Genomic DNA, 13499 nt, shown 5'->3' with positions numbered 1-13499 from the left:
AACTGAAGTTGGTTTTCAGTCTTCCGAATATTTAGTTGGAGGGAATTACTGCTCATCTGTAATGGATGTCAAACAAACAGCCTGACAGCTTGCAAACAGTGTAGGGATCGAAAAAAGTGGCAAAGTAGAGCCTGGTGTTGTCAATGTAGATGTGGAAACTGACGCTATGGAACATAGAACCGTACAGCACAGAACAGGCCCTTCAGCCCTCGATGTTGTGCCGAGCAGATCACCCTACTCAAACCCACGTATCCACCCTATACCCGTAACCCAACAACCCCCCCCTTAACCTTACTTTTTAGGACACTACGGGCAATTTGGCATGGCCAATCCGCCTAACCCGCACATCTTTGGACTGTGGGAGGAAACCGGAGCACCCGGAGGAAACCCACGCACACAGGGGGAGGACGTGCAGACTCCGCACAGACAGTGACCCAGCCGGGAATCGAACCTGGGACCCTGGAGCTGTGAAGCATTTATGCTAACCACCATGCTACCGTGCTGCCCCAATGTTTTTGAATGATGTCACTGAGGGGCAGTATGTAGGAGGGAGCAAGGATAGATCCTTGGGGGACAACAGATGAAACTGCAAGAGCGGAAAGAGAAGCCAGGTTATTCTCTGGCTGATATTAAATAAGATGAGAATGGAGCCAGACACATTCCGATTCCCGCCCAGCTGGATAACTATGGAAAGACATTGGATGAGGCTGGCATAGGCAACTGTGTTAAAGGCTGCAGACAGGTTGGGAAGGAAGTCACAGGATGCCATTTGTGACTTGAACAAACTATTTCAGTACTGTGGCAGGGATGTTATCCTGTTGGCTTTTTTTAGAGGATTTCAAGCATAGAGTTCTGGGAATGATGGACATGGATTTAGGAGACTACAACATTCAAAAAATATCACAACCTCCAAAGGCGTTCCTTCAACCCTGGTAGCGGGGGCATCATTGGTAGCTGTGGTTCCAGCTCCCAAGATCCAGAGAGAATTTGCTCTCTCAAGTCCTCCATGTCCTTTCCATTTGTAAGGCACCCTTAAAAAATAACCTTTTTGACCTGATATCTTTGTGGCTTTGATGCCAGTTTTTGTTTGTGAAGCCTTTTGGACATTGCACTACATTAATGGAGCAATCAAAATGCAATTTGTTATTATTAGTTAAATTACCTGTGAAGTGTATTGGAGTGTTTTTTTCTGAATATTAGTGTGTAAATGCCACTTGTCCATTGTAAGGTTGGCTCCCTGTATAGGCTTGCACACAGGAGCAAGCCTACACATTCTTGCACACTGGAGCTTTTCCTTTTGCAGAAGCTTCCTCTGACCATACTGCTGTTCCTGTAGATTTTTGAAGCAAGCGTATTTGCACGTAAATGTCTCTGGGTAGAAAATGTCATAAGTGGGGTTGTATTTGGGGTTGTCAACCTGCAATTTTTATCAACTGGTAATTTTTACCCTTGCTGCGTGTTATGTAAAACACATGAGAAGCCACAAATGTTGTGAAAGAAACTGTGGATATGATCAACAGGCTATCAAATAATGCCCCTGAACCTTCAGGAGCACTAAACCTGATGGGGAAAAATATGTAAAATGTAGCTGCAAGTTACACTAAGCACATTTAACCACAGGCTTGGTGATACTGCTTGTAATCACTGCAATGGAAAGGAAATCTATCATTATCAATTATTTGTTTTAAGATTAGACAATATTTTTAAGAAGATCGTTAAGTGAGTGTGAATTTGTAGTGATATTTTCTATTACATATTTATTGACCGTTGCAGCCGTAGATCAACAAAGTAAATGGCAGCACTCATTTTAATGAAAGGTGAAGGTATTTTAACTAAACAGGGCTTTAGCTGCAAAATGTTAATAATTTATTTCTGAAAAAGTTTAACTGATTTAATTCTTCTTATTATTTATTTGTAGGGAGGAGCTCTGTCATTGTACACCGCTCTAACAACACAACAGAAACTTGCAGGAGTGATTGGCCTTAGCTGTTGGCTTCCACTTCGGAACTCTTTTCCAGAGGTACAAATAAAATAATCCACACGATTGCTTAATGTCATTACTCAGCAAGCAACAAAGTTCAACAGCAGTCTCCCATCATAAACTGTTTCTGGACTGGCCAAAGCCTCTGTGCAGCCACCCAAAATCTTTGAGGCCATCTAGGTTGCAGGTGTGGTGCAGCCAAGAAATAACCTTCTGGTCACGTTTGATCCCGAGATAAGCTTCTGACTTTCATATGTGTGATGTCTCAAAGACAATTTTACTTCCATAATATCACTTGGCTTCGTCCCTGGCTCAGCTCATCTGTTGCTGAAGTCCTCGTCCATTTCTTCGTTACCTCAATACTCAACAATTCCAATGCACACCACGCTGGTCTCCCACATTCTACCCTCCATAATCCTGAGGCTATCCAAAACTCTGCTGTCTTTGTTTTAACCCGATACCAGTCCCATTCCCCTAACATTCCTGTGCTCACTGATCTGCATTGGCTCTCAGTCAAACATTTTGATTTTGAAATTCTCATTCTTGTTTTCAAGTTTCTCCAAAGCCTTGCCTTTTCCAATCCCTGTAATCTCCAGCCCCACAAATCTGAGATATATGCCCTCTTCTAATTCTTGCTTTTTGGGCATTCCCAATCAGCTGTGCCTTCACTTGCCAAGATCCCAAGCTTCAGAATTCCCTCCATACACCTCTGTCTTACTTGCCTCCTTAAAACCTACATCTATGGCCAAACCTTTGGTTATCTTCCCTAATATATTTTTATGAGGCCCATTGTTTTATAATGCTCCTATGAAACGCCTTGGGACATTTCATTATATGTTAATGGCACTATATTTATATAAGTTGTATGTGCCAAAATATGAAATGTATTGGCAACTGTAATTTTAATAATTGCAAGCCTTTTGTGATTCAAAATGTACACCATCTCATCGCAAACATATGGATGTCTCATTAGCTCGTAATAACAGAAATGATACCAATTTGTAATTCAAAAACTCCGTTTTGTAAAGGAGCAAATAGTGTTACTTTGCCGTTCTAAAAATAATTGAAAACTGAGCATTTCTAAATATGTCCTAAAATTACAACTAATACTTTGCTTTCCGTTTCCACCCCTTCAAGTTAATGCCATAGAATCACCACAGTGCAGGAGGAGGCCATTTGGCCCATCAATCTCCGAATGAGCATTCTACCTAAGCTCATTCCCTCTACCCAGGCTCGCTCCCTTGCCCCATAACCCCACCTAACCTGCACGTCTTTGGACGGTGGGAGGAAACCGGAGCACCCAGAGGAAACCCACGTAGACATGCGGGAACATGCAAACTCCACAGACAGTTACTACGGCTGGAATTGAACATGGGTCCCTAGTGCTGTGAGGTAGCAGTGCTAACCACTGTGCCACCATAATTACAACACAGCCAGTGTTATTGGTTATCTTACTAATGCGTGAGAGGCATGAAGTGAAAACCACACAACAGTGCTTTTACTACGGAATATATCGCACTATAGAATGAAAAACCAATCCATTATGCAAAGGTGCTAGCAATGTAGTTCAGCTGTACGAAACTAAACAATATTTGTTATCTATTGTCATATTTTCTTTTGTATTTTGATGCAACCCAACTTTTCCTTCTGCAAATTCTATTTTTGAAAGAAAATCTCCTTGAATACTTAGTACCAGCTCACCATTAGCTGCAATGTGAGAAACTTGACTAGCTGTTTGGAGCAAAACAAAAGAGTAAATGATAGTGGCATTATATCCATTTGAAGAAGCAAATGTAACCTATTACTCTTTTTTTCGAGAGCACAATAATACATTCCAGTCTACTGTACAGTAAATTGAGATTTCTGGTTAGGCGACTAACCAGTGCTAAATGTGAAACCCAGCTGTAAACAGCGTGATATTATTAGCATTGCGGTAAGAAAGAAATAACTTTTTTTCCTTCAAGTTTGATAACTAGCATTTTCTTGTTTCTTTGAAAACAGGCCATTTCTTCAATCTTGCAATTTGTTCAATTTATGCGTTTGAAATTTGTAAATACTATTTTCAGTGTACAATTGACTCAATGCATTGAGTTACTGATGAGCCTGTTTTGGAGAATGTAACTTTAGAAAAAGCCTCGTTTAACTTCAATGCTGGTAATGTTTGCAAATTTTGTAAAAGCTTTTTCTAATTTATTATTCTTGATGCCTGCTTGAGCCTATAAAATATGTTGTTTGACATACAGATTTGGACTTCCACAATAATTTTTCCTTCACTGAGATTTTTCAACCTCTGTTTGAATTCACTCATTTTGAGTATCATTTATCATTTCTGGTTTTCCTAACTTTTCTAGTGAATTCCTGTCACGACAGCTCCCTGTTCTACGTTCATTCATAATAGTAAACTCTGTGCTCCTCTTGACAATTTATGAAAAGTCAATTCTGTTGATTTTTAATTTAAAACAAGTTTTTTTTTAATACCTGCAGTCCATTTAAATGTTTTGACACTGTTATGGCACTGCAACATGTGTGGTATTGCTCCCTCTACTATGCTTGTAATTGTGACTTTATTGCTTTTAAAAATTCTATGTACCTATGTTGTCCTTGTTTTTAAAATGAGTTTTCAGTCTATTTTGTCCTTTTCTATTTCGATAATTCTAATCTATCCAACCCCCCCCCCCCCCCCCCCAAAAAAAAAACGGGAATCTGATTCATCTAATATATCTTAACTTGTTTTTCATCTTTTTCATGATCTTTATTGAATCTGTTCTTCAAAATAAATGCTCCTATTTTAACATCAGGAGTCAGGTATGACTGAATGGTGCAAATTATATTGAATATTTCTTAAACTTTGCTACTGTGTTTTAATTTCAAAGATAAAGCTTTCTATGGTACAAGGATGAGGAGAAAATAGATTTAAGGCTTTGGATAAGAAGTGCAGGAGGGTTGTGAGGAAGAACTTTTTTACACAGCAATTGATAACTTGGAAGGGACTATCTTTGAGGATGGTGAAAGTGGAGACGGTGAATGATTTCAAAAGGAAATTGGATGGGCACGTGAAATAAATAAACATTTTTGGTGATGGGGTTGGAATGGGAAATTGGAACTGATTGAATCGCTCTACAGAGAAATGGCATAGGACTCTGTAGGCCAAGTGGCCTCTTGCTGTGCCATTATGACTCGGGTGGAAGTTAAAGTAAGACAGCAGTTTGGCCTCAGCTGAATTAATATGTCCAGTTCTGGGTGCTGCAGTTTAGGAAGGAAGTGAAGGCATTGGAGATAGTGCAGAAAGGATTCACAAGAATTGGCCCTGGGATGTGAAACTTCAGTTGTGAAGATATATTGGAGAAGGTGGCACTCTTTTTTTCCTTGGAGGAAAGAAGAGAAAGAGATTTGCGAGAGGTCTTCAATCATGATGGGCAGGATCATGTGATGTGAGTGCAGGAGCAGTTGCATTTTCTCAAGCTCTGGCTCTACTCGTCTTTTAACCTGATGCACATTTCATACTTGGTTTTTCCTTGGGATACATGGCTTGTGCCATGTCCCTGTAAGTTCCTGATTGGGCTTTTTTGTGAGAAAGAGCAGAGAAAAAATGCTAAAATCCTTGTTTTCTTCGTGCTGTAGGAGGAAGCTGTGGTAGGGTCTAGCTGGTAGTGATGCACTGAGGGGGCCATTGGCTTGGTGATGGTGCTGTGTGTATCAGATGAGGCCTCCTTTGAACATGTTGCATTGAATGAGCATTTTGGCTCTGCAGTGCAGTAGTTGGGCCCACTTTGACGGATTGGGAGGTGACTTTAGAGAAGCAGTGGAGGCGCATGAGAAGGTTCTTGCACTTGAAAGAGCACTGTCCCTGGTTAGGGGGTGCCTTTGTGCCATTGAAATCATGCTTCATAGTGTATCGGGTTATCCTGATAGGTTCGGAAGATGGGGGCCGGATGAGATGTCCCCCTGAGCCTGGTCACTGCACGAAATCGGACTCGATGCACAATATATCTTTTCTGTGAGTCCAGCGATCGTTAGGGCCCACCGATCACTGGTCCTATATTGTTCTATTCTCTATACTTGTCGTGAGTAGTTGGAGGTATTGGGTAGGCCAAGTCATTCCTCACCCGGCCGGGGCCCAAACTGTGGATTGTCTACACGTCGGAGAGATGCATGGTAGAACTAATGGTGTCCCATGCTTTGATCAATGGAATCCTGGAGAATGGCTCTTTGATCCTGCTTTACCCTTTGCCCTCTCTTGCAACATGGAAGACTTCTTTATCCTGCAATCCACCCTGCGGTTCTTCTTGAATCCAAATCGTTATTCCTTGTTGATCATGTGGTTTACTTTTTTATTGTTGCCTTTTGGGAGTGCAAAATGTGAGCGTGATTATCATGTTCAAGTAAAATAATTTTGAGTCAATTAAGGGAAGTGAGATTCGTGCACAGTTTTACTCTTTCTGGTTATTGTGATTTATCCTTGTGGTTGGGGGGAGGGGGAAATGAATTTTGTCATCCCCTGCCTCATTTATAAAGAAGATGAGTGGAGCTGGCAGGGGTGGTCGGGGCGAAGAGTGGGTCGATATGGTTGCTCGGCTTAATTCAGTTCTCACTGAGATTGAGGATAGCCCCGCAGTAGGAGTTGAATTTTTAAATTTTTCTTTCGGATTTGTATATTCTTTGACTTAAGAATCCATGTTTCGTCCTTCTTTGGCCTAGGCAGAATTTGCATCCTGGAGAGCACTGGGTTCCTTCTGTTGAGGTTGAGTTTCCTTCCCTTTGTTTGCGTCTCGCTTGTGTTCCTCCCCTGAGCTATTGTGGTTGTTGAGGAGGAAGGTTGCTCTGGCTGGATACCCTTTCTGCGGTCACTTTAAGTTAGGCTGGGTGTCCCCTGTCTTGGGGATTCTTTTATTCATTAGGGTGAACATTGTGTTGTTTTTTTATCTGGATCTGACCCGGTGGTTCAGGGAGTGTTTCTGTGCTTGTGTCAGGGAGGAGGGAGTCGGCCCTCCCTCCCAGGGTGCCTAATTATTGGGTGTTTTGACGGTTTCTCCTCTTCTCAGACAGGAAAACCCTGGCTGGGCCTGGAATAATCATGCTCTTGTAGTGCGTTGCTCAGGTTGAGGTTTGACTGGGGTACAGGTTTTTTATTGGGGTGTGTTGGAGGTCCTGGGGGTCTAGTTTTTTGTGTGTTAGTTGGTGCTGGGCTCAGCCAAGCTGTTATCCCTAAAGGCTTGGGTTGTTCACCTGAGGGGATGTGGATGGGCTTCCTGGGAGGCTGGGTTTTGTTTCTTTGTCTCTCCAGTACACAGACTGGGAATGGGTCAAATGTTGTGCTTTGGTGGATATCCTGTGGTTCCCCGATGGTAGGTCACCTTCTTGTTGATTAACTGTCCTTTTCCCCTCTTCACTGGAGCCCTCAACAGAGCCAGATGGTGTGGAAAGAGCGATTTGTTCCAGGAGTGATAATATAAGAAATAGGGCTTGGTTATTTTATACACAAACTATATTAAAATGAAAGAAAAGAAAAATCTTTAAACTTTTACTTCAGCTTTAACGCTAACAGATTACATACAGTTTCTTAACATAAGCACACTAGTATGGGCGGCATGGTGGCACACTGGTTAACACTGCTGCCTCACAGTGCCATGGACATTGGTTCAATTCTCGCTTGGATTACTGTCTGTGTGGAGTTTGTTGCATGGAGTTCGTATGTTCTGCCCGTGTCTGTGTGTGTTTCCTCCAGCTGTTCCGGTTTACTCCCACATTCCAAACATGTGCAGGTTAGGTGGATTGGTCATGCTAAATTGTCTATAGTGTTCAAAGGTTAGGTGGGGTTGCTGGATACGGGGATGGGGTGGGGGTGTGGCTTAGGTAGGGTGCTGTTTCAGGGTTCGGTGTAGACTCGATGGCGAGTGGCCTCCTGTACTGTAAGTTTGTGTAATAGTTTTAGAATATCCTATGATTTACTTTTATATAATGCCTTTCATGATCTAAGGGTGCCCCATTGCACTTCACAGCCAATGAAATACTTTTGAAGAGCACTGCTGTAAAGTAGGGATGTAGGACATCTAATTTGTGCATTAACAGCAATGACCATGTACCTGCAATCTGTTATCGTGATGTTTGATTGAGGAATAAATTTTGGTCAGGACACTGCTGATGCACTCCTGCTTTTCAAAACAATACTGTGGAATCGTTAACATCTTCCAGGGAGGAGAAACTTGCTTGAACATTCCATTTGAAAGATGGCTCCTTTAGCAGCACCCTCTCAGAACTTTGCTAGAGTGTCAGATTAAGTTTTATGCTGTAGTCTCTAGTGGGACTTGAACCTGCAATGTTTAGATTCTGAGGAAGAGTGCTACCAACTGAGCCACATCTTAAACTGAATATTTCTTTGTAGTAAGTTTTTTTTTTTGTCCTGAAAATGAGTGAATTGTGCATAAAGCAAAAAATTCTGTGTTTAACTTGCATCAGGCAACGCTGATTTCTAAATGATTTTTCTGAGTCATATAAATATAGTTAATAAGCTGGGAGCATTGAAAAACATAGAACAAAAGACATGCTTTAGTGTTATTGTAGCTTTGGTTAGCTTTAGGTTTCACCTATATTTTGCATGTATTTGGACCATTCTGTAGCATAGTTTTTTTTATCTTTTGTTCCCCAGTTTCTGATTTAATAATTTGCAAGAGTTTTAACTGTATATGTGTCAGCAATACTCAATTAATTAATTATGCTATCAGAAGTTTCCATTAGCGCATGATACATGGTTTATAACTTGGCTATGTATCCATTCTTAATTATATTATGAAGTCTTACAACACCAGGTCAAAGTCCAACAGGTTTGTTTCAAATCACTAGCTTTCGGAGCATTGCAAGCCAGGCCAGATGGTGGGGGTGAATGTAATGCGACATGAATCCAAGGTCCCGATTGAGGCCGTACTCATGTGTGCGGAACTTGGCTGTGAGTTTCTGCTCGGCGATTCTGCATTGTCGCGTGTCCTGAAGGCTGCCTTGGAGAACGCTTACCCAAAGATCAGAGGCTGAATGCCCTTGACTGCTGAAGTGTTCCTCGACTGGAAGGGAATGTTGGCCGAATCGCACGAATATGTACCGCGTACCTGATGGGTGGTGTTCTCACGTGTAATGGTGGTACCCATGTCGATGATCTGGCACATCTTGCTGTCATGGTTGCTGTTCTGAAGGCTAGGTAGTTTGCTGCAAACAGTTTGAGGTTGCGCGGTTGTTTGAAGGCGAGTAGTGGAGGTGTGGGGGATGACCTTGGCAAGATGTTCGTTTTCATCGATGACGTGTTGAAGGCTGCGAAGGAGATGTCGTAGTTTTTCCGCTCCAGGGAAGTACTGGACGCCGGAAGGTACTCTGTCGGTTGTGTCCCGTGTTTGTCTTCTGAGGAGGTCAGTGCAGTTATTTTGCTGTGACGTGTTGGAACTGTCGATCGGTGTGTCAAGCGCCATATCCCGTTCGTATGAGGGCATCTTTCAGCATCTGTAGATTTCTGTTACGCTCTTCCTCGTCTGAGCAGATCCTGTATATACGGAGGGCTTGTCCATAGGAGATGGCTTCTTTAATGTGTTTAGGGTGGAAGCTGGAGAAGTGGAGCATTGTGAGGTTATCCGTGGGCTTGTGATAAAGCGGAGTGCTGAGGTGACCGTCCGTGATGGAGATGAGTGTGTCCAAGAATGCAACCGATTTTGGAGAGTAGTCCATGGTGAGTCTGATGGTGGGATGGAACTTATTGATGTCATCATGTAGTCGTTTCAGTGATTCATCATCGTGGGTCCAAAGAGAAACTACAACATCATCTTCGCAGGCTTCAACACATCATCGATGAAGACGAACATCTTGCCTTCAAATAACTCCGCAACCTCAAATACACCATTGTTTGCAGCAAACTACCCAGCCTTCAGAACAGCGACCACGACACCACACAACTCTGCCATGGCAATCTCTGCAAGACGTGCCAGATCATCGACATGGGTACCACCATTACACATGAGAACACCACCCACCAGGTACATACTCGTGCGGCCCGGCCAACGTTGTTTACCTCATACACTGCAGGAAAAAATATCCCGAAGCGTGGTACATTGGTGAGACCATGCAGACGCTGCGACAACGGTTGAACGGACATCGCGCGACAATCGCCAGGCAGGAATGTTCCAGTCGAGGAACACTTCAGCAGTCAAGGGCATTCAACCTCCGATCCTCGGGTAAGCCTTCAGGACGCGCGACGACGTAGAATCGCTGAGGAGAAACTTACAGCCAAGTTCCGCAGACATGAGTACAGCCTCAACCAGGACCTTGGATTCATGTTGCATTACATTCACCCTCCACCATCTGGCTTGGGCTTGCAAAATCCTACCAACTGTCCTGGCTTGAGACAATTCACACCTCTTTAACCTGGGATTACCCCTCTCTCTGGATCTGTAAAGACTTAATTACCTGCAAATGCTCGCATTCAAAGTATCGTCTTGCATCTTTGACTTTGTCCATATATATGTTTCTGGAACCTACCTCTTCATGCACCTGAGGAAGGAGCAGTGCTCCGAAAGCTAGGTGATTTGAAACAAACATGTTGGACTTTAACCGGTGCTGCAAGACTTCTTAAAGTGCTCACCCCAGTCCAACGCAGGCATCTCCACATCATAATTATATTATGAATATTTATAGTGGAAAGAAACTAAAGTCACTGGTGACAATGATTATTCATTTATTTTGTACCCACTAGCTTTTAGTTATAAAACATTGATTGTGCCTCTTTTTATACACTTGGCAGGCTTGGTGAGGCTGTTTTTCAAAACAAGATTCTTTGCTAGCATTTTTTATTTCACTAATTTGGCTAAACATGTGCCAAAGCTTATCCATCTGTGATTGTGTGAGCAATCCAGTGGGATTTTTTTTTTTGTTGCATGTGCATACTGGAAATGTGAGTATTAAGAAAACAGTTTTGCACTGTAGCAAATAAAATAATTCTGTAGCAGAGGGAAGAGACTGTTACTAATTATTTCTTTCCTGTAAAATTGCAAAGTTGTGTCACAAGATTATAGTCCTTGAGCTGCTTCTACTTGTAGAAAGAATACATGAGATTTAGCTATTTTAATCTATATGTGAACTGAAAATAGATTTCTGCTGAGTAAAAGGAGTGCCGTAATTTAGAGCTGATAACAGTACTGTAACATTTTTTTCCAGAGAAAACTGCAATAAACTGCAAAGTCTATTGTACAATTTCAAAGAACCTTTCTTATTACTATGTATTTCTGTTAAGCTGTGGATCAACATGGGTTATACAAGTTGTCTTTTTTTTTCAAGGCAGCTGCTAACTGTCCAAACAAAGATATTTATACTCTTCAATGTCATGGAGAGGCTGACCCTCTTGTGCCTCTTATGTTTGGTCGCCTCACTGCTGATAAAGTAAAAACCATCATCAATCCAGACAACGTCATTTTCAAGTCCTATGCAGGCATGGCGCACAGTTCTTCTCCGCAGGTCAGCAATTATATAATTTGAAATATCAGAAGCTGAATGTATTCCTAAAAAATCAAGGTTACTGTTTTGATAAGTTGTGTTGAATTTGAGAGTTATAATCATGACTACAGTATTTAAATTATACAACTTTATAGAAATAACCCAATGCACGGAAAAACCATCATGAGGTATTAAAAGAATAGTCTTGTAGTTTCTGTTAACTTCAACTTGAAGCCATGTTAAAGACATTTTGTGAAATATGTAATTCTTTTGTGCTTATTTGATTGCTGTTCCATTGACCCTCATGTTACAAAGAAATTAAATGAGCTCCTCCAATGGTTCAGTGATTAAATGTGTCATCTGACATGGTACAGAGTTAGGCTAGAAATGTTCCAAGTTTGATCCTTGTTCTGTGCCAAGTCAGTTGTTCTTGGCCAATGGTCATGGAGGCTTTAGTCTAGTTGGTCTCTTCACTTGTTGGATTTTGGAGCGAAAGGGTACCAGGATTCTGCTGCTCTCAGTTAAGGAGCAAAATGGAAAATGTGTATGCATAAACATCTCTTGAAACCAGAATCAACTGTTGTCCATGTCTTCTCATAGCCAAACAATGTACTGAAACTCTCACTACAAAGCTAATGTGAGGAATAGCCACTTGCATGTTGTACCAGAGGCTGACACAATTATGGAATGATACCCTATCATGAATTTGTATCCTCAATTCCACTAGCCCTACCCTTCATCAACAGTTAGTAATTTAACAGTAATTTAACAGTGAATTGACTGTTAAAACATAACTTTCCAAATCTGATATAAAGAGCAGATTTACTCATACAAATAATTTGAACTGGAAATATAGCTCCTTGGGAGTGTGTTTGTGTTTTGATAGTTACGCAATAGACTATCTGTAGGCAATTGGGCAATTGTACTCCTAGTTATGAACCTAATGACGTTTTCAAGAAATTACATTTGGATATTATAAGTGCACATTCATATTTTGTGAAGCTACTGTGTGATTAAGTATTCACTTGCATACTTGTATTTTGTCACATGCATGGTGATGGATATCCCCATATTATATAAGTTGAAAGTCATGATGGCAGGGTTTCTGTGAAATTAATGCATCTTCATACGAGGTTGCTTGAACTAGGAATGATGCAGGTCAAGGATATTTTGTCTCGAGGCTACATGAGTAGGGTGTTGTGCAGAGAGAGTAGTTTGTGTTGAACGACTCTCCATGACTGTTTGTATTGATCATGCTCCAGATGGAGGCGAAATACCATTACTCTAATCGAAAACATTCCATGTGTTAAAGCTATCCACTATTTGCAATACAGCAATTTTAATAACCTTTTGTTTTCAAACTAGGAAATGATGGACGTCAAACAATTCATTGAAAAGCAGCTACCTCCAATCAACTAATAAGCCACCAGAAACATTTTTCTAAGAGGCTGCACCAGCATCTGATCATGATCGACTCTAATCCTTCCTTTCATTTACTCTTTACGATGTCAGTCATCCATCATTTTAATACTTGCACATTTTTTCCCACTTCACATTCTGTAATTTTCACAAAGGAACTTTCAATGTTACAGTGAGTTGGATTCTACCTGCTACAGTTATAAATGCTTAACACTGCAGTAATTGTTGGGAACCTTTAAGCTGCTCGTACCCAAATGTTTGAGCACCTTAATCTTTACTCTGCCCAAGTTCAGTTTGCTTTGAATTTGTTCACATGTGATTCATTCTGCCTTGATTGTGATGATGGTGTCTGTATGATTATCTGGGGGGGAAAAAGAAAAGAAGCAAATTTCTATTAACTCACAAAAAGAATGTGACTTGCTGGTATTTCAATACAGCATATATTGAAATATAAAATCAAATAAAGGTGAAAGTTGATAACCGAAGGTTGTGTTTCAAAACTAGGAGTACATATAATTGCATTTCCTATAAATACTAATCAGAGGAGTACACTTAAAATTTACTTCTCAAAGCTGGTTTTAAAGTCAAACAGCGCAGAATGAAAATCAATAGGAATAAAGTCCAAAGATGTGCG

The 13499-nt window shown here is 41.2% G+C and overlaps 1 protein-coding gene across 3 annotated transcripts in view; it reads left to right on the top strand.

The window, feature by feature from the left end:
* The window catches only part of LOC119972522 (acyl-protein thioesterase 1-like), a 91816-nt gene extending 78568 nt beyond the window's left edge, over nucleotides 1-13248 (top strand). For 2 of the 3 annotated variants that reach the window (XM_038809371.1, XM_038809370.1), the window contains exons 7-9: nucleotides 1919-2020; nucleotides 11291-11467; nucleotides 12812-13248. In XM_038809371.1, coding sequence (XP_038665299.1) covers nucleotides 1919-2020; nucleotides 11291-11467; nucleotides 12812-12865 — 333 coding nt within the window. In that variant the 3' untranslated portion in view covers nucleotides 12866-13248. The remainder of the gene's footprint in view (nucleotides 1-1918; nucleotides 2021-11290; nucleotides 11468-12811) is intronic. The other variant, XR_005462067.1, reaches the window with a different exon arrangement.
* The last annotated feature ends 251 nt before the right edge of the window (nucleotides 13249-13499 follow it).

Source organism: Scyliorhinus canicula, chromosome 10, assembly GCF_902713615.1.
Source record: "Scyliorhinus canicula chromosome 10, sScyCan1.1, whole genome shotgun sequence".
Taxonomy (NCBI): Eukaryota; Metazoa; Chordata; class Chondrichthyes; order Carcharhiniformes; family Scyliorhinidae; genus Scyliorhinus; species Scyliorhinus canicula.
The sequence above is the reverse complement of the archived record's forward strand: the minus strand, read 5'-3'. Positions and strand labels throughout refer to the sequence as shown.